Source organism: Dendrobates tinctorius, unplaced genomic scaffold (genome assembly GCF_039654945.1).
Source record: "Dendrobates tinctorius isolate UK_male_01 unplaced genomic scaffold, ASM3965494v1 ptg000051l, whole genome shotgun sequence".
Classification (NCBI taxonomy): domain Eukaryota; kingdom Metazoa; phylum Chordata; class Amphibia; order Anura; family Dendrobatidae; genus Dendrobates; species Dendrobates tinctorius.
Genome location: NW_027361719.1, coordinates 14,593,495 through 14,617,524, shown reverse-complemented (window position 1 = coordinate 14,617,524; position 24,030 = coordinate 14,593,495). Strand labels below are relative to the sequence as shown.

The 24,030-nt window shown below is 44.7% G+C and overlaps 1 protein-coding gene across 1 annotated transcript in view; it reads right to left on the bottom strand.

Moving 5' to 3' along the window:
* Positions 1–21,769, bottom strand: part of DCTN2 (dynactin subunit 2) — an 84,555-nt gene extending 62,786 nt beyond the window's left edge. Inside the window, exons 1-2 of the mRNA XM_073576818.1 lie at positions 21,554–21,769; positions 16,714–16,782 (exon numbers count right to left, since the gene is read on the bottom strand). Coding sequence (XP_073432919.1) covers positions 16,714–16,782; positions 21,554–21,589 — 105 coding nt within the window. The 5' untranslated portion in view covers positions 21,590–21,769. The remainder of the gene's footprint in view (positions 1–16,713; positions 16,783–21,553) is intronic.
* Between the last annotated feature and the right edge of the window lie 2,261 nt (positions 21,770–24,030).

The window sequence follows — 24,030 nt, the reverse complement described above, 5'->3', positions numbered from 1 at the left end:
ATATTTGAAGGCACCTTCTCCCAACAGGTTTTCAATGGGATTTAGATCCAGACTCATTGCTGGCCACTTCAGAACTCTTCATTGCTTTGTTGCCATCCATTTCTGGGTGCTTCTTGAAGTATGTTTGGGGTCATTGTCCTGCTGACCCATGACGTAGGACGCAAACCCAGCTTGCTGACACTGGACACTAAATAGTGACCCGAAATTCTTTGGTAATCTTCAGAATTCATGAAGCCTTGCACAAAGTCACACAGAGGCAGCCAAACGAACCCAAAACATCTTTGAATCTCCACCTTATTTACCTGTAGGTACTGTGTTCTATTCTTTGAAGAGCACATTTCGTTTTTGGCAACCAGTAGAATGATGTGCTTTACCAAAAAGCTCCATCTTGGTCTCATCTGTCCACAAGACGCTTTCCCACAAAGATTTTGGCCTTTTCACGTACATTTTGGCTAACTAGCTTTTTTTTTTGTCTGTGTCATAAGTGGAGCCCTCCTGGGTCTCCTGCCATAGTGTTTAATTTCATTCAAATGTCGACTGATAGTTTGTGTTGATACGGATGCAGCCTGAGCCTGCAGGACAGCTTGAATTTCTTTGGAACTTGATTGCGGTTACTTATCCACCATCGGGAATATCCAGCATTGCAATCTTTCAGCAATTTTTCTCTGCCATCCAGGGAGATTAGCTACTGTACCATGGGTTGTAAACTTCTGATTATATTGCGCACTGTGGACAAAGGAACATTAAGGTCCCTGGAGATGGACTTGTAACCTTGAGATAGTTGATATTTTAACAATTTTGGTTCCTCAGACAATTCTCTTTTCTTTTTTTCTTCATGCTTAGAACGGCACACACAATGCAAAGATTGATTCAAATTCTCCTTTTTTTCTTCTTTTTTTAAATGCAATTTTCATATTACCCACACCTGTTACTTGCCACAGGTGAGTTTGAATGAGCATGAAATGAACCAAAGTTGTTTAACCACAGTTTTGGAAAGGTGGCAACAATTCTATCCAGCCCATTGTTTTTGCGTTTGTTTGTCCCCTTCCTGATACCCCATTCTTTTGCATGTTTGTCACAATTTAAATATTTCAGATCACCAAAAAAAAAAACAAAAAAAAAACTTAAATATTATAACAAGATAGCACAAGTAAACACAAAATGTAGTTTTTAAATGAAGGTCTTTATTAACCCCTTTACTATCAAGGGTGGTTTGCACGTTAACTCCCGGGCGAATTTTTACAATTCTGACCACTGTCCCTTTACGAGGTAATAACTCAGGAACACTTCAATCGATCTAGGCAATTCTGACACTGTTTTCTCGTGACATATTTTACTTCACTTTAGTGGTAAAAATTCTTCGCTATAACTTGAAAAAACAAAAATGGAAAGCGCATATAGGGTGTATTGTCTTGAAGAACCACAATAGCAAGCAAGCCCAATCAGTTAGACTCACAACAAACTGGGAATCACTCAAAGGTCCGGTTGTCGCTGGTATCCCGCTGGTAGTAAATTAAACAAATCCAAAGTGGAAAAAAGAGCCGGGGTTTATTCAGCCCAGCTCTTTTTTCCACTTTGGATTTGTTTCATTCGCTATAACTTGCGTTTATTTATGAAAAAAATGGAAATATGGCAAAAATGTTGAAAATTTTGCAATTTTCAAACTTTGAATTTTTATGCCCTTAAACCAGAGTTATGTGACACAAAATAGTTAATAAAATAACATTTCCCACATATCTACTTTACATAAGCACAATTTTGGAAACAATTTTTTTTTTGTTAGGAAGTTATAAGGGTTAAAAGTTGACCAGCGATTTCTCATTTTTAAAACACCATTTTATTTTTAGGGACCAAATCACATCTGAAGTCATAGAATCATAGAATCGTAGAGTTGGAAGGGACCTCCTGGGCCATCTGGTCCAACCCCCTGCTCAAAGCAGGATTCGCTAAATCATCCCAGTCAGATGTCTGTCCAGCCTCTGTTTGAAGACTTCCATTGAAGGAGAACTCACCACTTCTCGTGGCAGCCTGTTCCACTCATTGATCACTCTGTCAAAAAGTTTTTTCTAATATCTAATCTGTGTCTCCTCCCATTCAGTTTCATCCCATTGCTTCTAGTCTTTCCTTGTGCAAATGAGAATAAAGTTGATCCTTCTACAATGTGACAGCCCTTTAGATATTTGTAGACAGCTATTAAGTCTCCTCTCAGTCTTCTCTTTTGCAAACTAAACATTCCCAAATCCTGCAACCTTTCCTCATAAGACAGGGTTTGCAGACCGGTCACCATTCTGGTCGCTCTTTTCTGAACTTGCTCCAGTTTGTTGATGTCTTTTTTAAAATGTGGTGCCCAAAACTGGACACAATATTCCAGATGAGGTCTGACCAAAGAGGAGTAGAGGGAAATAACGACTTCACGTGATCTAGACTGTATGCTTCTGTTAATACATCCTAGAATTGCATTTGCCTTTTTTGCTGCTGCATCACACTGTTGACTCATATTCAGTCTGTGATCTATTAGTATACCCAAGTCTTTTTCACATGTGCTGTCACTTAGCCCTATTCCTCCCATTCTATATATGCTTTTTTCATTTTTATTGCCCAGATGTAGTACTTTGCATTTCTCCCTGTTAAAAACCATTGATAGTTGCTGCCCACTTCTCCAGTTTATTTAAATCTTTTTGAATCCTCTCTCTTTCTCTAGTATTAGCTATCCCTCCTAGCTTTGTGTCATCAGCAAATTTAATCAGTTTACCCTCAATTCCTTCATCTAAATCGTTGATAAAGATGTTGAACAATACAGGGCCCAGGACAGAGCTCTGTGGTACCCCACTTGAGACATTCTTCCAACTGGATGTGCAGCCATTTACGACCACTCTTTGGGTCCGATCACTAAGCCAGTTATGAATCCACCTAACAGTTGCCTTGTCCATTCCATACTTAGTCATTTTTTCAATAAGGATTGTATGAGAGACTTTGTCAAATGCTTTGCTGAAGTCAAGATATACTATATCTACAGCATTTCCTTGATCCACCCAATCAGTGATACCGTCATAGAAGGAAATTAAGTTAGTCTGACATGACTTATTAGTTACAAACCCATGCTGACTCTGTTTAATCACTTCATTCTTATCCAGGTATTGACATACATGTTTAATAATTTGTTCAAAGATCTTTCCTGGTATAGAAGTCAGACTCACCGGTCTATAGTTGCTTGGGTCCACCTTCTTCCCCTTTTTGAAGATAGGAACAACATTTGCTCTTCTCCAGTCTTCTGGCACTTCTCCTGTTCTCCAAGAATTTTCAAAGATTATGGAGAGGGGTTCAAAAATGTCTTCTGCTATCTCCTTCAGTACTCTGGGGTGTAATTCATCTGGACCTGGAGACTTGAATTCATTTAGGTTAGCTAAGTGTTTCCTCACTATCTTTCTGTTTATAGATATCCTGGATTCTTCTATTCCCTTAATAGGACAGTGAATAACAGTTGATGTTACATTTCCTTTCTGAGAGAAAACAGATGCAAAATAGGAATTTAAAAGTTCAGCCTTCTCAACATCCTGTCTTACCATTTCATCATTTTCATCCTGTAAAAATCCTATAGCATCTTTGACTTTTCTTTTACTTTTGACATATCCCCAAAATCCTTTATTATTGCTTTTGACATCTCTTGCAAGCCTCAATTCATTTTCAGCTTTAGCTAATCTGATTTGTGCCCTGCAGGTTCTGCAGACCGCATTATATTCTTCTTTAGATATGCCTCCCTCTTTCCATTTTATAAACATTTTTTTCTTCCTTTTTAGCATGTGCTTAAGTTCTGTGTTCATCCATCCTGGTTTCCTTAAATGCTTCCTATTCTTCCCTCTTTTCGGAATTGTTAACAACTGTGCTTTGAGAATTTCATTTTTCAAGATTTCCCATCCTTCCTGGATATTTTTGTCTTTAAGGATATCCAGCCATTGGATCCCTCCAATTCTCTTTCTGAATCCCTTAAAATCTGCCTTTCTGAAATCTAACCTTGATGTCTGAGTCTTCACAGGTCTTCCGCCTCTAGTTATCCAAAATTGTAAAATAGCATGGTCGCTACCTCCTAGGGTCCCAGCCACTTTTACCTCCTCAACCATTTCCTCCCTGTTTATAAGGATTAGATCCAAGGTAGCAGTTCCCCTTGTGTTCTCCCTTACCTTTTGGAAGATAAAGTTGTCAGCAAGAGAGGATAAGAATTTCCTTGACCTGTTAGTTTTGCCTGAGAAAGATTCCCAACAAATTTCTGGATAGTTGAAATCTCCCATGACAACTATGTCATATTTTTTGGAGAACTTGGCCATTTGATGCATAAAGAGTTCATCCATATCTTCAGCTTGCACAGGCGGCCTGTAGTAAATGCCTACAATGGTGTCCTTTCCATTGTTCTGTCCTTGTATTCTTACCCAAACAGTTTCCACAGAACTCCCAGTCTCTGAAGCTTCAGTCTCTGTGCAGATATACGCGTTTCTAACATACAATGCGACACCCCCTCCTCGTTTATCAAGTCTGTTTCTTGCAAATAAGTTGTATCCTTCTAGTCTTGTATTCCAATCATGTGTATTGTCCCACCAAGTTTCAGTGATTCCAATGACATCATATTTCTTTTCCTGTGTTAGTAGTTCCAGTTCTCCTTGTTTGTTGCCCATGCTTTGTGCATTAGTATAGAAACATTTTAGTTTGTGATTGGTTTCTCTTTCTCCAATATTTTTATTGATTAGATTCTTTCGTCTTTGTTCTTCCTTTCCACTTCTAATAGCAGAGTTCTCAATAGCATTTGTCAGGTGTATGGCTTTTTCTGGTCTTTTGCTTCCCTTCCCATGTTGTTCTAGTTTAAAGCTCTCCTTACAAGTGTAGCAAGGCGACTTCCAAATACATGCTTTCCAGTCTTCGTAAGGTGCACCCCATCTCTAGCAAGTAGTCCATCATATAAGTAGTTCACTCCGTGATCCAGAAATCCAAATCGTTGCTGACGGCACCATCGACGTAGCCAGTTGTTCACCTGCAGAATCTTATTCCACCTCCTTGTTCCATGGCCATCCACTGGGAGGATGGAAGAAAAGACCACCTGCGCTCCCAGTTCTTTCACTTTCTTGCCTAAGTCTTCAAAGTCTCTGCAGATGGTTTCCAGGTCGTTTCTTGCGGTGTCATTTGTCCCCACATGTAGTAGCAGGAATGGGTAGTCATCTGTAGGTCTGAAGAGTCCTGATATCCTGTCAGACACATCTTTAATTTTTGCACCTGGAAGACAGCACATTTCTCTTGAAGTTATATCCGGTCTGCAGATAGTGGCCTCTGTTCCTCTCAACAGGGAATCCCCCATGACCACCACTCTCCGTTTCTTCTTCACAACATTTTTCTTTCTCCATCCAGGAGGACTCTGAAGGCGTACAAGGTTGCTGTTTGTTGGCAAAGTCTTATCCTGATGTATTTCTTCATCGTTCACCTGTGTAAGAGCCTGGTACTGGTTCCTGAGCAGTATGGGTGCCGACTGCCTCCCGATCCTCCTGCTTCTCTGGGTCACATGTCTCCATTCCTCTGTTTCTTCAGGTGCACTTCGAATTTCTTCTCTTTCTGTAACATGAAGAGATTCTGCTCTGTCTAAGAACTCTTCACCTTCCTTAATGATCATAAGCGTAGCTAACCTCTCTTCGAGATTTTGCAACTTTTCCTCCAACAGGGACACAAGCTTGCATTTGTGGCATGTGAAGTTTGGCTTTTCCACTGGTAAATCTGTGAACATGTAGCAAGAAATGCAGCTCACCAAATGGCTCCTGGCCTCTTCCATCTTGAGATTTCTTAAAAACGATGAAAGATGAGCCAAAATTTTTCCGATTTCCTCTTTTCAGCTGCAACGGCCAAAACCCAGTGATCGTTGAGCTCGCGGAGACTCTTCACTTATCCCAGAAGGCACTGGGAATATGCAAATGATCTCCTCAAGACTCTTCCCCTGGTTTTGTCACTTTGAGGGGTCTATATGATAGAATGGTGTCACTTTTGGGCATTTTCTAAAAACTGCACCCCTCAAGGTGCTCAAAACCACATTCAAGAAGTTTATTAACCCTTCAGGTACTTCACAGGAATTTTTGGAATGCTTAAGAAAAATGAACGTTTAACTTTTTTTCACAGGGGTGATAACGGGGGGGTTTGATTTACTATTTATGGCGGTTTTTATGTTTGGCGGCTGTCACACGCTAAAAGACGCTTTTTATTGTAAAAACAGTTTTTGCATCACCACATATTGAGAGCTATAATTTTTCCATATTTTGACCCACCGAGTCATGTAAGGTCTTATTTTTTGCGGGACGAGTTGACTTTTTTATTGGTACCATTTTAGGGAACGTGACATTTTTTGATCGCTTTTTATTCCAATTTTTGGGACGCAGAATGAACAAAAACCAGCGTTTCATGAATTTCTTTTGGGGGGGGGGTGCGTTTACACCGTTCTGCGTGCGGTAAAATTGATAAGGTGATTTTATTCTTCGGGTCAGTACGGTTACAGCGATACCTCATTTATGTCTTTTTTTATGTTTTAGCGCTTTTATGCAATGAAAACAATTTTATAGAAAAAAAAAATTATTTTTACATCGCTTTATTCTGCGAGCTATAACTTATTTTTCCGCTGATGACGCTGTGTGGCAGCTCGTTTTTTTGCGGGACAAGATGACGTTTTCAGCGGTACCATGGTTACTTATATCAGTCTTTTTGATTGCGCGTTATTGCACTTTTTGTTCGGCGGTATGATAAAGCTTTATTTTTTGCTTCGTTTTTTTATTTTTTAAGGGGTTAACTAGTGGGACAGTTATAGGGCGGGTCATTACGGACGCGGCAATACCAAATGTGTGTACTTTTATTTATTTTTTCAAAAAATGAATTAGGGATTTTTTTTTTTTATTTAGCGATTTTTTATAAATTATTTTTACACTTTTTTTTTTTTTTTTTTTTTTTTAACTTTATTACAATGTCCCAGGGGGGACATAACTGTCATGTGACAGATCGCTGATCTGTCACATCACAAATCGCTGTGACAGACCAGCGATCTGTCACAGGCAGTGCGGCAGGCTTCCTCATGCCGCCTCCCTGCAGGCCCCCGAAGGTCCCCGCTGCCATTTTGGATTCGGGGACCTGCAGGGAAGGAGACCCCCGCAGCAGTGCTGCACATCGCGCTGCTGTAGGGGTCTCAGGGAAGCACGGAGGGAGCCCCCTCCCTCCCGATGCTTCCCTAAACCCCCGGTACACTGCGATCGTGTTTGATCGCAGTGTGCCAGGGGTTAACGTATCGGGGGCGGTCCGTGACCGCCCGACACACAGTGCCGGATGTCAGCTGTGATAATCAGCTCACACCCGGCTGCGATCAGCTGCGCTCCCCCCGTGAGCGCAGCTGATCGCGCTAGACGTACTATTCCATCCTTGGGACTTAGGTCCCAGGTCACATGGACGGAATAGTATGTCTAATGTAGGAAAGGGAAAAAGAAATCCAAACTTACAGGGCCTGATGTGAAAAAGTGATTGCCCTCACCTTAAAACAAAAATTAACTGTGATTTACCACATCTTTGGAAGCAGAGTTCAATTTCCCTACCCACAGGCCTGATTACTGCCACACCTGTTCTCAATTAAGAAATCACTTAAATAAGGACCTGCCTGACAAAGTGAAGGAGACCAAAATTTCCTCAAAAGCTAGACATCATGTCATGATCCAAAGAAATTCTGGAACTAATGAGAAACAAAGTAATTGAAATCTGTCAGTCTGGGAAAGGTTATAAAGCCATCTTTAAAGGTGGACTCTGGCGAACTACAGTGAGCCATTAGCCCCAAATGCCAAAAACATGGAACAGTGTTGAACCTTCCCAAGAGTGGCCAGCTGACCAAAATGACCCTAAGAGGGAAGCAATGACTCATCCAAGAGGTCACAAAAGAACCAATAACATCCAAAGAGCTGCCAACCATACTTGCCTCAGTTAAGGTCCGTGTTCATGACTTCACCATGAGAGACTGGGCAAAAATGGCCTGCATGGCAGAGTTCCAAGACAAAAGTCACTGCTGATCAATAAGAACATAAAAACTTGTCTCAGTTCTGCCAGAAAAACTCTTGATGATCCCCAATACTTTTGGGAGAATACGCTCTGAACGGACGAGAAAAGTCGAACTTTTTGGAAGGCGTATGTCCCATTACATCTGGCGTGACATAGCATTTCAGAAAAGATATACAGTATCTTACCAACTGTAAAAATATGGTGGTGGTGTGATAGTATGAGGCAGCTTCAGGACCTGGAAGACTAGCTGTGGTAAATGGAAATATAAATTTGTCTGTTTACCAAAACATCCTGAAGGACATCTGTTTGTGACCTTAAGCTGAAGTGCACTTGGGTTATGCAGCAAGACAATGATCCAAAACACACCAGCAAGTCCACCTCTGAATGGCTTAAGCAAAAAACAAAAGTTAAGACTTTGGAGTGGCCTAGTCAAAGTCCTGACCTTAATCCTATTGAGATGCTGTGGCATGACCTTAAAAAAGGAGGCTCATGCTCGGAAACCTGGCTGAGTTACAATAATTCTGCAAAGATGAGTGGGCCAAAATTCCTCCAGAGCGTTGTAAATTATTTATTGCCAGTTACTGCAAACGCTTGATTGCAGATGTTGCTGCCAAGGGTGGAAAAGCCAGTTATTAAGTTTAGGAGGCAATCACATTTTCCCACAGGGCCCTGTAGATTAGGCTTTCTTTTTCCCTTAACAATAATAAAGACCTTCATTTAAAAACTGCATTTTTGTTTACTTGTGTTATACTTGTCAATTTAAATTTGTTTTGATGATCCGAAACATTTAAGTGTGACAAGCGTGCAAAAGAATAGGAAATCAGGAAGGGGCATGCACTTTTTTTTTTTTTTTTTAGATAGATTATAGGGTTAAGGGCCTGTCACACTAAGCGATATCGCTAGCAATATCGCTATAACGTCACTGGTTTTTGTGACGTAGCAGCGATATTGCTAGCGATATCGCTATGTCTGATACTTACCTCCGACCGCTCCCCCGCTGATTATCGCTGATCGCGCGAGAACATCCTGGGCCGTTTCTCGTCGTCAGCTTCCTGCTGGCGCCGACGAGGGACGCGGGCGGGAGGACGTCTTCATCGCCTCGTCTGACAGGTAATTAGCGACCCCCGACCCCTGCGATGTCGCTGGTGAGATCTGCCTGTGTGGCAGCTCACTAGCGACCACTTAGCGATGCACCAGCGACCCTGACCGCGTCATATCACTGGTCGGGATCGCTGGTGCATCGCTAAGTGTGACAGTACCTTAATAATGAAGTAATCCATTTAAATCAGTGAGCTCCCACTGTGGGGTCTTTTATTGTTTACATATCTCTCCATTTGTGAGAGAGAAAAAATAAAATATAATCAATAAAAGGAGGAAATAGCTATCGTCATACAAGCCTTGTTCCTAACTTATGACTAAGAAGTTTTACTTTGAAACGCGTTAACCAAGACTAACCTCATCTCTCTTTGGGACTTTTTTTCCTGGGATATTACAGACAATTATTTGACGATGTGGATTCTTTTTGTGCAAACACTTATCTATAGAATAATACTATGCATTTTAACTCAAGTGCTGGATCAAACTTTTTTTGTTGACTGCATAGAGGAGTATGTGCTAGTTTTCGCCAAGGACTGGGATATATGTACACTAAGAGAATGGGTCCGAAAACGCCTTCAATATATTACGTGATAAATCATCACTCCTAGTAATGACCTGCAATAGAGTAGGATGGATATGTGGAACTATTATATATATATACACACACACACGGTCTCCTGCATCTTCATACAATGAGTCGCCAAAGGCTCCATATTTCATTACATGGTGGTGCATGCAGAACCTTGTGCTTTTGGTAGAAAAACCTAGTTATAAAGAATCTAATGAAACATGCCGTTGTAATACAGAGGTACAACAGGGCTGCAGGGAAGGTGCCTTATTACAGCTCTGAAGGTTGTATTGACTTGTAACCCCACCATGTGCATCAGGCTTAAGCTACAAAGTGTCTATTCAACAGAAAGATTACTAACTTTGTACGTTGACATCCTTTGCAGCAGAGGTCGTATCTTGTGGATCTCCAGCTGTTGTAAAACTACAACTTCCAGCATGCCCTTACAGGAAATTAAAGCTTCCAGCTTAAGCTAGGGTGACACAGGAGCAGTTTTGCTTTTGCATTAAAGGAAATCTGTCAGCAGATTTTTGCTACTTCATCTGAGAGCAGCATAATGTAGGACGAGACCATTATTCCAGAGAAGTGTCACTTAGTTTACTGGGTGCAGCAGTTGTGACACAATCAGAGTTTTTACATGTAACATGTAGAAAAGATCAGAAAGCTACCCCCACCCACACCACTGCTTTCTGTGTACATTGCATATTGACAGTGAGCTGTTTAGCAGAGGGGTGCGGTCAGACCAGTGCTCACGAGTCCTGGCAGCGATGATGTCCTGGTGATAAAACCTTAACTGTAAGTTAACAGCACACTGCCTAATAAGTGCCACATCATTGAAATCAGCTTTTCAGCCCCTATCTCCTGCTGTCTTCAGACAAAGCAAAAACCTGCTGAGAGATTCCCTTTAAAAATTGGAAGCAAATTCAGATGCAAGTTGGGTTTTGGGAAGGGGGGGGGGGGAATTTTGCATCTGCTGTTCAACCAGTCAGATTTTGTTTTTCGGCTTCTAAAATGGAAGACAAAAACAAAATATACTAACGCATGGGAGTAGGCATATATCTGCAGAAGTGACGTCACTGGTCCTGCTCACCTCCCAATGCAAAAAAGATTAGTGCTAGATTAGCACAAGAGATAAGGGCTTATTCACCCAACCTTATTTCATGGTCTATATTATTGCTGCAAGTTCCAGGCTCAATCTCTAGTACTGAACCATCTGCCCGACAGGCAAATATGAGGCTATTAGTTTGGGTCAGGAACCCACTATATCTATATGGTCTTGTGAATAAGCCCTAATTCATAGAAATGCTGGTTTTACTGCTGGTATTGTAAGGTCATAAAAGCAACGTCTGATCAAACTCTCATGTAGTATGATGTGATTAGAGGCGGTTGAAAAGCCTATGGCCATCACTGGGACATATAATATTACACTGCAAGTATTTAAAGGGAATCTGTCACCCCTTTTTAGTGATATCATGTAAAGATATCACCCAATTGTGCATCCCCTAAGGATTCTTTTACGATTTTTTTTTTTTTTTTTTTAATAACCACCGACCCCACACCTTTGATGCAAAAATACCTTTGTTATGTTGGTGAAGAGGTATGCAAATCACCGCGGTCCGGTCCGATGGGCGTGGCTTAGTAGGCTTCTCCCCCCTCCTCGGCTTGCTGAGCGTAATCTTCATCTGTGAATATCACAGATAACATTGTTTGCCGTGCTTGCGCGTTCAAAGAGGCCTCTGGCGCCCGCGCAGTATGCTTTGCCCAACTGTGGGCAAAGCATTCAAGCGGTACTGCGCATGCGCCGGTATTTTACAGCGCGGTCTATGCCCCAGAAGTCTGCACATGCAGAACACACTACCGGGGCATGGACCGCGCTGGAAAATACTGGCGCATGCGCAGTACCGCTTATATGCTTCGCCCACAGTTAGGCAAAGCATACTGCGCAGGCGCCAGAGGCCTCTTTGAATGCACAAGTGCGGAAACCAACGTTATCTGTGACATTCACAGATGAAGGTTACGCTCAGCAAGCCGAGGAGGGGGGGGGATAAGCCGACTAAGCCACGCCCATTGGACCGGACTGCGGCGATTTCCATACCTCTTCACCAACATAACAAAGGTATTTTTGCATCAAAGGTGCGGGGTCGGGGGGGAATAAAAAATCCTAAAAGAATCCTTAGGGGATGCACAATTGGGTGATATCTTTACATGATATCACTAAAAAGGGGTGACAGATTCCCTTTAATAAATCACAATAATCATTATGATCTGGAAAATGCCACGTGTCACGCTTTTGAATAAAGATGATTGGTCAAATGAGCAAAGATTTCAGCCCAATTCAAGCTCATGTGCGAGATTGGCAAGATTATGTCATATATAAATCAAGGAGATTAAAAACTAAAATCCACTGCATGCAATCACCATCATTAAATACACAAACAGCATGCAAAAAAAAGAAGCATGAGTGGCCTTACTTGTGCAAACTAGAGTCCAGGCAAGGTGGTCAAAAAGGGAGGGTGAGAGTGTTAGGAAGAAATGTCATGGTGCACATCTACACAATTACACATGGATGATTTCCCAAAGCAGTAACCTATGAAGGACTTCATTCCGAGGGTCAATTAGAAAATAAGGGTAACCTAGAACAATTGGTTCCTAGTACTGAGACAAGCTGTCCTCACTGAAATAATAACTGCTTATAAGCCAATTAAAGGAAAACTAAACCTAGAAATTAAGAGATAAAATGGCCAAACTATTTCACTAAAAAGGGGTTGTCCACTACCTGGACAATCCTTAAAGGGGTACTCCAGGGACCTACATTATTCAGTGCGATTCAGTGTGACGCTGGATTTGCTCCTCACTGCTGCCACAGATCATAGGACATAGCTTCTTCCTGGCTTTCACTAGCAGCTAGCTCCCCGATAATGTCTCCTTCTCTGTAGTCCGGGGACATGGCCTGCTCCTGACTTCTACAAGCAGCTAGCTCCCCGATAATGTCTACTTCTCTGCAGTCCGGGGACGTGGCCTGCTCCTGGCTTCTACTAGCAGCTAGCTCCCCGATAATGTCTCCTTCTCTGCAGTTCGGGGACATGGCCTGCTCCTGACTTTTACTAGCAGCTAGCTCCCCGATAATGTCTCCTTCTCTGCAGTCCGGGGACGTGGCCTGCTCCTGGCTTCTACTAGCAGCTAGCTCCCCGATAATGTCTCCTTCTCTGCAGTCCGGGGACATGGCCTGCTCCTGACTTCTACAAGCAGCTAGCTCCCCGATAATGTCTCCTTCTCTGCAGTCCGGGGACGTGGCCTGCTCCTGGCTTCTACTAGCAGCTAGCTCCCCAATAATGTCTCCTTCTCTGCAGTTCGGGGACATGGCCTGCTCCTGACTTTTACTAGCAGCTAGCTCCCCGATAATATCTCCTTCTCTGCAGTCCGGGGACGTGGCCTGCTCCTGGCTTCTACTAGCAGCTAGCTCCCCGATAATGTCTCCTTCTCTGCAGTCCGGGGACGTGGCCTGCTCCTGGCTTCTACTAGCAGCTAGCTCCCCAATAATGTCTCCTTCTCTGCAGTTCGGGGACGTGGCCTGCTCCTGACTTTTACTAGCAGCTAGCTCTCCGATAATGTCTCCTTCTCTGCAGTCCGGGGATGTGGCCTGCTCCTGGCTTCTACTAGCAGCTAGTTCCCCGATAATGTCTCCTTCTCTGCAGTCCGGGGACATGGCCTGCTCCTGACTTCTACAAGCAGCTAGCTCCCCGATAATGTCTCCTTCTCTGCAGTCCGGGGACGTGGCCTGCTCCTGACTTTTACTAGCAGCTAGCTCCCCGATAATGTCTCCTTCTCTGCAGTCCGGGGATGTGGCCTGCTCTTTTGGTTTCTACTAGCAGTCATCCCCCAAGATAAAGTCTCCTTCCCTGCAGTCCGGAGGTATGGCCTGCTACCCGCTAGTAGCAGTCAATCAATTTATGCTCCACTTGCCCTCTGCCGCCCATCTCCACTCCGGAAATATTCCTTCTCTATCACTGTCCACGCTCCTCTTCATGTCAAAGAAGCGGCAGATACATGCTATGATCCACTGCTGTACAAGCCATGTCCCCATCTCTGATCTGGTGGTAAATTAAAAGAGCACAGCTTAAAGGACTACGCCAACATTTTATGCCACCACCCCACTCAGAATTTATGGGACAGCCGAGCATTGTATTATGGATACATCACTACTTTTAAATGGTTGGCAATGACTCTTTTGAATGGGATGTCCTCCATAAACAGCACACATAGAAATCTATAGTGCCATACTGAAAACCCACGTTCAGGTCTAGCAAAGTGTTCTTCCTCGGAATTTCAAACCCGCAAATGCCTTTCTGTAACGTGGCAAATGTACTGTGCATTTTTATCACAAAATCTGCAGCAGAAAGAACAAAAAGCAGAATGTTAAGCATCAGCAAGAGCCAGAACCTCTGATGCCTCATCACTAGGGTAGCTCTATTCTGCACCTTCCCTTTTCCAAATGAAGAGAATGATCAAGAACTTGACTGTCAAATTTGGAAATACTCTATCTGAATCCATGTTGGCCAGGCCTAGCTTTGGGTTAGACTTTAATAAGCCCGAGTCACAGTCATAGTAATAAATACGGAGTAATCCACAGGCGCATGTACCCCAGCGGCAGGTAAGGAGGAAACTAGAGTGACAGTCATAGTTTTTGCTTTGGGATATCATAACCAGTATTAATAACGCAGTTTAGTCAGGTTACGTGTTCTTTACTCTGTCAGGAAAGAAAAACTGTTGTGAACATTATTAAACAATTCATCAATTAATAACTTCAGTCATATATGAGATAACAGGTGCAAGAAACTCCGAAACAGAAAAGTGTATTTAACTAGCTGAACTTCTCCATACATCTGGGTAGTAGCACATCTGCCATACTTCTGAGAACACTTCCTTACACTGACACCTTTAGTGTTATTGTTGGCACAGAAAAAGTTTAAAGGGTAACTGTGCTATCAAGTTACTTTTCAGAATAGGTGCCCTGTGTGTATAAGGAATATCACCATTTCTGGCCATTGTATGACTTGTATCCTGCATTCACACCACTTTTCCCCTCTGTATGCTTTATCTGTAACCTGCAATCCACTGTTTGCTGAGGAGAAGACGAGCTGCAGTATATCCTCCCATAGACAGCACAGAGGGGAATGTCTGCTCTTCATTCACTTTATAGCTCAGAGTGACAATCTATAGCAACATGGAGGACATTATACAGCAGAGCTGAGCTGCGATGAACTGAATCAAGCTCTGATGTGCGGGAAACACTTGTTACAGAGCTCTGCACCTTGTTTATCTCTCTGCCTCTGTCTGTTCCCTTCCCTAGTCCTCCTCCCCATAGAGGATAATGGGCTGTGTCATGACACCTTTAGTCCGTCTCATATGAGCAAGATGGACTTGAGCTGCTTTTTCACAATGGATGAAGAGCTCAGGGGGCAGGGAAAGAAGTGTCTGATAAGTATGGGAGGAAACATATCTCTGATAAGATACATTACAAAGTTTCATATAATCGCCTATTCTATTGATTTATGCAAAGTTTCTTGAAAGTACAGTTCATCATTTTTAGCCATCAAAGATCTTCAGTGCATGGCCAACTTTAGGACTCATTTTACTAGCCCACATCTCCAGTTGATATGTCCAAACTGCATCCATGAGCACTGGGTGCGGGTGCCAGCAGCAATGCTTTTATACAAAGATATCTACATATGGATAATGTGCCCTGATATTTATGACTTATAAGATGTCAGTACCAGGGGGACCATGTGCAGATTTCTAGAGAACTCTAATTGTGCAAAGACATGTCACTAACTATGTATGACAGTACAACTTTCCAGTCTTATCTTGCCCTAAAGTAAAAAAAAAATTAACATACAGTACATTATATATATGTATACGAGATCAGAGAGTAGAATCGATATGCCTGACTCTGGTGCAGCAACCGTGTTAGTAGTCAGTGGCCACTAGATGGGTACCCTGTGAACCTCCACCTACCTGCTGGCATCCCCAGCATCTCTACTGAGGAGTAGACCCAGCACAATGTTAAGTGCACGTCACGATGATGACATTGTACCCTACATAAGAGACGCTCCGGGTGCTGGCTGTTTGCGGGGTGGCCATGCAATACTTACAATGGCTGCTGGAAACAAGGGTCCCGCGAATCGATTCGCTCATCTCTAATATACAGTAACTTGCACCTCACAATATAGTTCAGGGGTATTTCAGTGTAGTACTGGAGGCTCTAATTAAGAGAAAATGTCGACCTGCACCAGAAAGATCCAGGCACCATGGACTGGCAGGAATTAGGACAGTTTTTTGGCAGCTTTGGGACACACTCATAGCTGGCTAAATATTCATGTTAGTGTAATCAGTTTTAAATATCCTAAATCCCACAGCTAAATGGCTGTATATGAATTCAGAGACACCATTTAAAAAGGGGGAATAGGCACTAAATTCTTACTTGTAGGTCTCAGCTACTGCTGGAATTGGTCTAATTTCAGGGACCCCAACAGTTGTGTGTATATATATATATATATATATATATATATATATATATATATATACACACACACACACACACATCTGAAGTGAGCAGCTTTGCATGAGACGGTGTTGGGGCTCAGTAGAAACTATGGGTCTCGCAGGAAAAAGTAGAGGGGGGAAAAAGGGAACCGACCGTCCTTTAAAACGTTTCTTCTTTATTGGAAAATTAAAACATTGGATTAGCAGGGGCGAGTTGAATGCTTGCGGGACGACAGCCGTTTCTCACCATCTGGTGCTTCAACAGGTCCTTGTGGATACACCAGCAGCAGTTGGTGAGAAACGGCTGTCATCCTGCAAGCCTTCCATTCACCCCTTGAACCCATTCCTATACACATCTATAGTGGTGAGATAAGACAGAAGGCGATTTTCTACAATAGTATGGAGGTTCTCCGCTGTCTTGTAGAATGTGCACTAACAAAATACTTTCTTACCGCATCGAACTCTGCCTGGTCGTCTTCTGGCAAATCGCTTGTTTCATAAATGTCAGGCTCGTTCCTTGCCTGAAATAGGAAAACAAATATATCACCACATTCATATGGGATCGTGTACACTGCCGTCTAGATAATACAATGGAATACGTAACCATTTACTTCCAGTGTTCTACCAATAAAGCCCAATCCCAGAAATGAAGCCTCTCTACAAGTGCAGATCTCGCTTGGCACTACCCACATGCAGTTGAACAACTGCCCAGCAACCAGCGAAGGTGACCTCCAAGATCACCAGCAGTGCCAAACCTGCAGAACAAGCCCCTTAGTGCCAGTCCCAGAATAAAGAGAACCTGTCCCTAATACACGTATACTGGGAGTGTAAAAGAATCTACTATACAGCCCCCAGAGGTAATAACGGGGGAGAAGGCGGCCCTGTAGTAGTGCTCTGCAGAGGTGCGGTACATGAAGGCAGAACCTGATTGTCTCTGCAGGCTGGTCATTACTGGACAACCCCTTCTGATAGCTACAGTGGCCCCAATGAAGAAGCACATGCTCCCCTCTCACACCAGTGCCGTTACAGCCATGTCAGTGTTTTCTCTCCAGGCAGATAACAATGTCACTTGTGTCTCCTGAGTGCTGCAACATTCACATTGCTGTCCCACGCAACTGTTACAACAAAAACGTGAGGACTGCAGTCCATCAGCGGTCACTGATCGGCTGCAGCACGTATGTGACTTAAATGCTGCTGTAACAGCGCCATACCGGGTAGAGCATGTGGTTTTTTTCTATTTTACTGTGGCTACTGTAGCATTTAAGAAGGGGTTGTATATGGCATTGACCCATCATATGTGTATGGGGGCCTCCAAATATCTGAAAGGTCAGGCATGCTGGATTTTAACATGACTGATGCGTTGTTCCTGCAAGAGATAAGCAGAGAGAGGCCAGAGCTTCTCCATATAGCCGGAGTAGATAGCGCCCGTGCATGGGGCAGAGGAGAGGCATAGCGCCCGTGCATGGGGCAGAGGAGAGGCATAGCGACCGTGCATGGGGCAGAGGAGAGGCATAGCGACCGTGCATGGGGCAGAGGAGAGGCATAGCGACCGTGCATGGGGCAGAGGAGAGGCATAGCGACCGTGCATGGGGCAGAGGAGAGGCATAGCGACCGTGCATGGGGCAGAGGAGAGGCATAGCGACCGTGCATGGGGCAGAGGAGAGGCAAAGCGACCGTGCATGGGGCAGAGGAGAGGCATAGCGACCGTGCATGGGGCAGAGGAGAGGCATAGCGACCGTGCATGGGGCAGAGGAGAGGCATAGCGACCGTGCATGGGGCAGAGGAGAGGCATAGCGACCGTGCATGGGGCAGAGGAGAGGCATAGCGACCGTGCATGGGGCAGAGGAGAGGCATAGCGACCGTGCATGGGGCAGAGGAGAGGCATAGCGACCGTGCATGGGGCAGAGGAGAGGCATAGCGACCGTGCATGGGGCAGAGGAGAGGCATAGCGACCGTGCATGGGGCAGAGGAGAGGCATAGCGACCGTGCATGGGGCAGAGGAGAGGCATAGCGACCGTGCATGGGGCAGAGGAGAGGCATAGCGACCGTGCATGGGGCAGAGGAGAGGCATAGCGACCGTGCATGGGGCAGAGGAGAGGCATAGCGACCGTGCATGGGGCAGAGGAGAGGCATAGCGACCGTGCATGGGGCAGAGGAGAGGCATAGCGACCGTGCATGGGGCAGAGGAGAGGCATAGCGACCGTGCATGGGGCAGAGGAGAGGCATAGCGACCGTGCATGGGGCAGAGGAGAGGCATAGCGACCGTGCATGGGGCAGAGGAGAGGCATAGCGACCGTGCATGGGGCAGAGGAGAGGCATAGCGACCGTGCATGGGGCAGAGGAGAGGCATAGCGACCGTGCATGGGGCAGAGGAGAGGCATAGCGACCGTGCATGGGGCAGAGGAGAGGCATAGCGACCGTGCATGGGGCAGAGGAGAGGCATAGCGCCTGTGCATGGGGCAGAGGAGAGATATAGTGCCTGTGCATTGGGCACAGGAGAGGTATAGTGCCCGACACCAGCACGGTTTATAAAGCGTACAGGCAGCTTTATAGTGTTACACCAAGGCATTGTTCAGATGGCCGGCATTTTTCTTATACATAAAAACATGGACTGTTCATCAGAGTTTTGGATATGAGGCTCGGTGTTTGGTCTATTTGTCAGTTTAAATAAACCATCAGCAGTTTTCCCATAAGGAAACGTCATCATTCTTGGCAGCACATCATCCCGTGTAACCAGCACATGCTGTGAGAACAATGACAGTCCATGTGGCTTAAGGGTATGTGCACATGCTGCGGCTTCTGCTGCGTTGTACAGTATCTATTTCCTATGTAAAAAAAAAAAAAAAAAAACGCTGTGCACATGCTGCGGATTTTTCCGTGCGGATTTTCTGTGGGTTACAATCCGCAGCATGTCAATTCTTTGTGCGGTTTCCGCTGCGGTTTCACACCTTATCATTATGAGGTGTGAAACCGCAGGCTAATCCACAGATAAACCGCAGGACTTTTTCAACAAAATCCGCACAACCTAAAAACTACGTGGGCACATAGCCTTAGAGTGGTTTAGGGCCCCCCAGGACTCAGTGGATAAGAGGCGCACACCACTTACTGAATTCAGCCCATCGGCGTGCACTTCGCCAGTGATGCCACCACGTTCAGGGACTGGAGTAGCATTTCTGGCGTTAAAAACGTCGGCACTTTTGCTGACTTTGATGAGTGCAGCCACGTCCTGTCCCAACTACTCCTGCTTCAGAATGGCACGTGATAAATAGCAAAACGTCAGTCATGCAACTACGCACCCACATCGGGAATAGTGACAGGGTGCACATCGCACCATCAGTCACAGACAGCGACTATAGACTTTACTTCTGAGATCAGACATGTTTAAGTCTTTCACAGGCAATTATGTCTTTTTTGATTCCCTTATGGTGTCGGTGTAGAGGCTGTGCACCGACGTTCAGGACAGACCGTGTACGACATGGTAAGAAGGAAAATGGTATCAGGCTTAGCAAAGGCGCTATCACTTCTAATGGAGGGGTCCACCCAGCTTTCCTGCAGCTCAATAATTGAGGGCTGAAGAGAACGCCGCGGACACTGCCATGGTGGACATGATTTACTCTGCTTCATCAGTAACTGATCTGGGTAGGGAGAAATGGAACGAGCACTACTCATGGATAATCACAGCTGATGGCGTTAGGGGAAATCACACCCAATACAAGGCACAAACATCACCCCTTATCTTACAGAGAAGCTACAGATATTGTAGGGAAATGTAGGACATTCGGGTAAACCACACCCTGACGCGCATAACACGAAGGCCACAGCAAGAAGAGCGATGACTAATGGGGGATTAGGAGAAATGAGACACCAGGTTTTATACAGCTGCCACCCGACACAATCAGACAGGCATTTACCGATAACGCTGAGCCAAGTTTACTTTAAAGAGACACTGATGGCATCTTCACAGGATACGACAGATGGAAGTACTACGGGTATAACAGGGGCCACCTTGGAGAGTCAGTGACCATAGTTAGGCCTCACTGGCACGTCCGTGTTCTAGGGTCCGAGTACAGACTGTGACGCACGGACTGACTGCTCCGGACAGTCTTACACGAGGCAGTGAGTCCGTGCGTCAGTACTGTACCCGGACTGATGAATGTTTGTAATAAAGCTGCTTTGTTTGTTTTTTTACTCCAGGTATTTGGCATTGACAAGACTTTGACAGACTTAAGTGCAGATTACATGCGCTTTTGTTGAGTTTACACTGTAAATGCCAAAAATGCATGTGCGATTTTCACCTGTGGATTTTCCACATCTAATGCAAGTGTATGGGGAAAATCTGGAGAGCAGCGTGTCACAAGACACATTGGCAGAGTAATAGGCAGAGTGGGCCGGAGATTTCTTACATCCCATCCACTTTGCTACAACTGTAACACGCTGCGGTTTTTTCACGGTAAAAACACACAGCGTAAAAAAAAAACCTCACCAAAGGCTCACGGCGGCACAGGCTACAGTACTTCGGGAACTGCAAAATTAAGGCTGAAGGAAGGGAATGGGGTAAAGTCACCCATCTTATGAACTCCCTGCAGCGGCCACGCGACACCCGCCAGCCCACGGCGCGGCCACGCGACACCCGCCAGCCCACGGCGCGGCCACGCGACACCCGCCAGCCCACGGCGCGGCCACGCGACACCCGCCAGCCTACCACACCAATCACTGGCCTCAGCACTGTAGGGATGCAGGGTGCAAAGACCGGCTGCAGGGGTCACACATATAAAGACTGGTGGCCCCTGGAGAAAAGGACATTATTGAGGTGGTGATGACTTTTTTTTTTTGCCAATTCCTGGGTAATTCCCCAAATTGCAGGTTATAGGACCCCAGCGCTCTGCAGACCCCCATCTTGCAGGCACGGCCCCAGCTCCATTCATGATCTATGAGACCACTAGGAATACCGGCACCACTGTACTCTACTCGCCAGTCCTATAGACAATGCATGGAGCAGGGGCCGAGACTGTGCACCTCCGCTCCCCACAAGATGGGGGTCTGCAGAGCACTGGGGGTGCTGGATCCTACAGTTGGGGGATTACCTGCTATTTTGGGAAGAATAACTCTAGTGTTATGTGTTGAGTCCTGGAGCCAGGAACTCAGCCCTCCCAGCACAGCTACCAGTAGGTCCATCTGTAGAACTACAAGTCCCAGCACGCCGTGCTCCAGGCCTGATAGCGCCAAAGAATGGCAGGTCCGGGCACCGCACTGGCGGACACACAGCTCTCAGGCCCAGCCCTGGTTACTCACGATGCCCGGTAGGTCGGCGTATTTGGGATCGGCCATGTCTGCTGTGTACACACTGACAGGAGGGCGCGGCTCACGGCAGGAGGAAGACGATGGCTCCCGGCACCAAGAACAGACACACCGGCAGCTGGACACACGATACGTCAGCAGGGGACCGGCACACAACACACCGTACAGCGAGCAGCCCGGGGACAGCGGCCGCAGCCCTAACTGAGCACCAATTACCGGCAGGGCAAATTCTCGCGAGAGAACCCTTCGAGACTGCCATAGACGGCGCAGTGCTTGTCGGGAGATGTAGTTTTCAGCGGGTCCCTTTATTTTCCATGTAAAGACCTGCGGGCGGTTCTGCTCACAAACAAAAGACAACTGTTATCAAGCACTAGTTACCCTTTAAGACTATGTTTTCAAATTACCTGCTTTATACATTGATTTTATTTTAGGAATTTTTGGAGGATTTTATCTTTTCTGATGCCACATTCACACGTTCAGTATTTGGTCAGTATTTTACCTCAGTAGTTGTAAGCCAAAACCAGGAGTGGGTGATAGATACAGAAGTGGTGACGTGTTTCTTTTAGGCTATGTGCTCACAGTGCGGATTTTGATGAGTTTCCGAAGCATTTTTGGATGCACGGAATTGCATCAAATCCGCAGTGTAGTGCACCACCAATGTAAGTCAAAGGAAAATTCAGAATTTGCACATGCTGTGGAAAAATCAGCGCGGATTTTGCAGCGTTTTATTTTCCGCAGCATGTCAATTCTTTTTGCGGATCTGCAGCGTTTCTGCGCCCAGGGTTGGACTCGGTTCTCTGGTGGGCCCTGGCATCTGGTGGGTCCTAGGGCCCCCTCTGCTCCAGGGACCCCCAGCCAGTGGCGTGTCGCTAATGGCGGCACACCACGCAGCTGCTAATGGGGGCCCTGTGCCAGCGAAGCAGCAGCGGGTGACAGGAGGCAGGAGCCCCTGTCCCCGCTGCTAAAGAGAAATGAATATTCACTGCTTCCCACACCCACATGGGCATGGAAAGGGGTGAATATCATTTCACTGGACCAGGGGCCCCCAGCCCAGGCAGCCGCTATGCGGCAGTAAGTCAGGGCCGCTCTCTGATGCGCGCCGCCCTCAATTGTAATGGAAGAGAGAGCGTCAGATGATGCGCTCTCTCCCATCAGTCCCCTCTGCTTCTGACACACAGTCGATGCGCGATGACGTCACTTCATCGCGCACCCGCTGTGTGTCTGGCAGACGGCAGTGCAGCTCCTGACACTGAAGCAGAGCCGCCGCCAGAATCAGCGTGGGAGCGAGGACAAGAGGTGAGAATTGTGGAGGTTTTTTTTTATATCTCTATATCTATCTCCTCTATCTACATTTATCGATCTATACATATCTATCTATCTATCTATCTCTATATCTATCTCTATAGCTATCTCTATAGCTATCTATCTCTATATCTATCATCTATCTCTATCTTAGAGATAGATATAGAGATAAATAGATAGATAGATATAGAGGAAGATAGAGATAGATATAGAGATATATAGATAGATATATATAGATAAATATAGAGAAAGATATAGATAGATAGCTATAGAGATAGATATAGAGATAGATATAGAGATCGATAGATATAGAGAAAGATAGCGATAGATATATAGATATAGAGATAGATTATAGATATAGATATAGATTATCTATCTCTATCTTATCTATCTATATCTATCTCTATATCTATCTATATATCTATTATCTATCTCTATCTTTCTATCTATAGCTATCTATCTCTATATCTATCTATATCTATATCTATCTATCTATCTATTTATCCATTATCTATCTATCTATCTATCTCTATATCTATCTATCCATTTATCCATTATCTATCTTCTATCCATCTATATATGTATCCATTATCTACAGTATCTTCTATCTATCTACCCATATATCTATCTATTTATCCATTATCTATCTTCTATCTATCTCTATATCTATCTATTTATCCATTATCATCTATCCATGGATCTATCTATTTATCCCATATCTATCTATCTATCGCTATCTCTATCTATTATCTATCTATCTATATCTATATAGCATTATACCTTATGAGGGGGGCAGCATTATACCCTATGAGGGGGCAGCATTATACCCTATGAGGGGGGCAGCATTATATTCTATGGAGGGTTACATTATATTCTATGAGATGGCTGCATTATATTCTATGAGGGGGCTGCATTATATTCTATGAAGGTGGCTGGATTATATTCTATGAGGGGGCTGCATTATATTCTATGAGGGGGCTGCATTATATTCTATGAGGGAGGCTAACTCCTGCTACATAATTAAGATTTGTACTACCTTATATTATACCCAGATATTAGCATGTTTTACCGCACAATTGGTGGTCTTGTATTTATTTCTATGTAGCTACATAGTGGGCCCCAAGACTGATTTTCTCTGGTGGGCACAAGGTGTTCCAGTCCAACGCTGT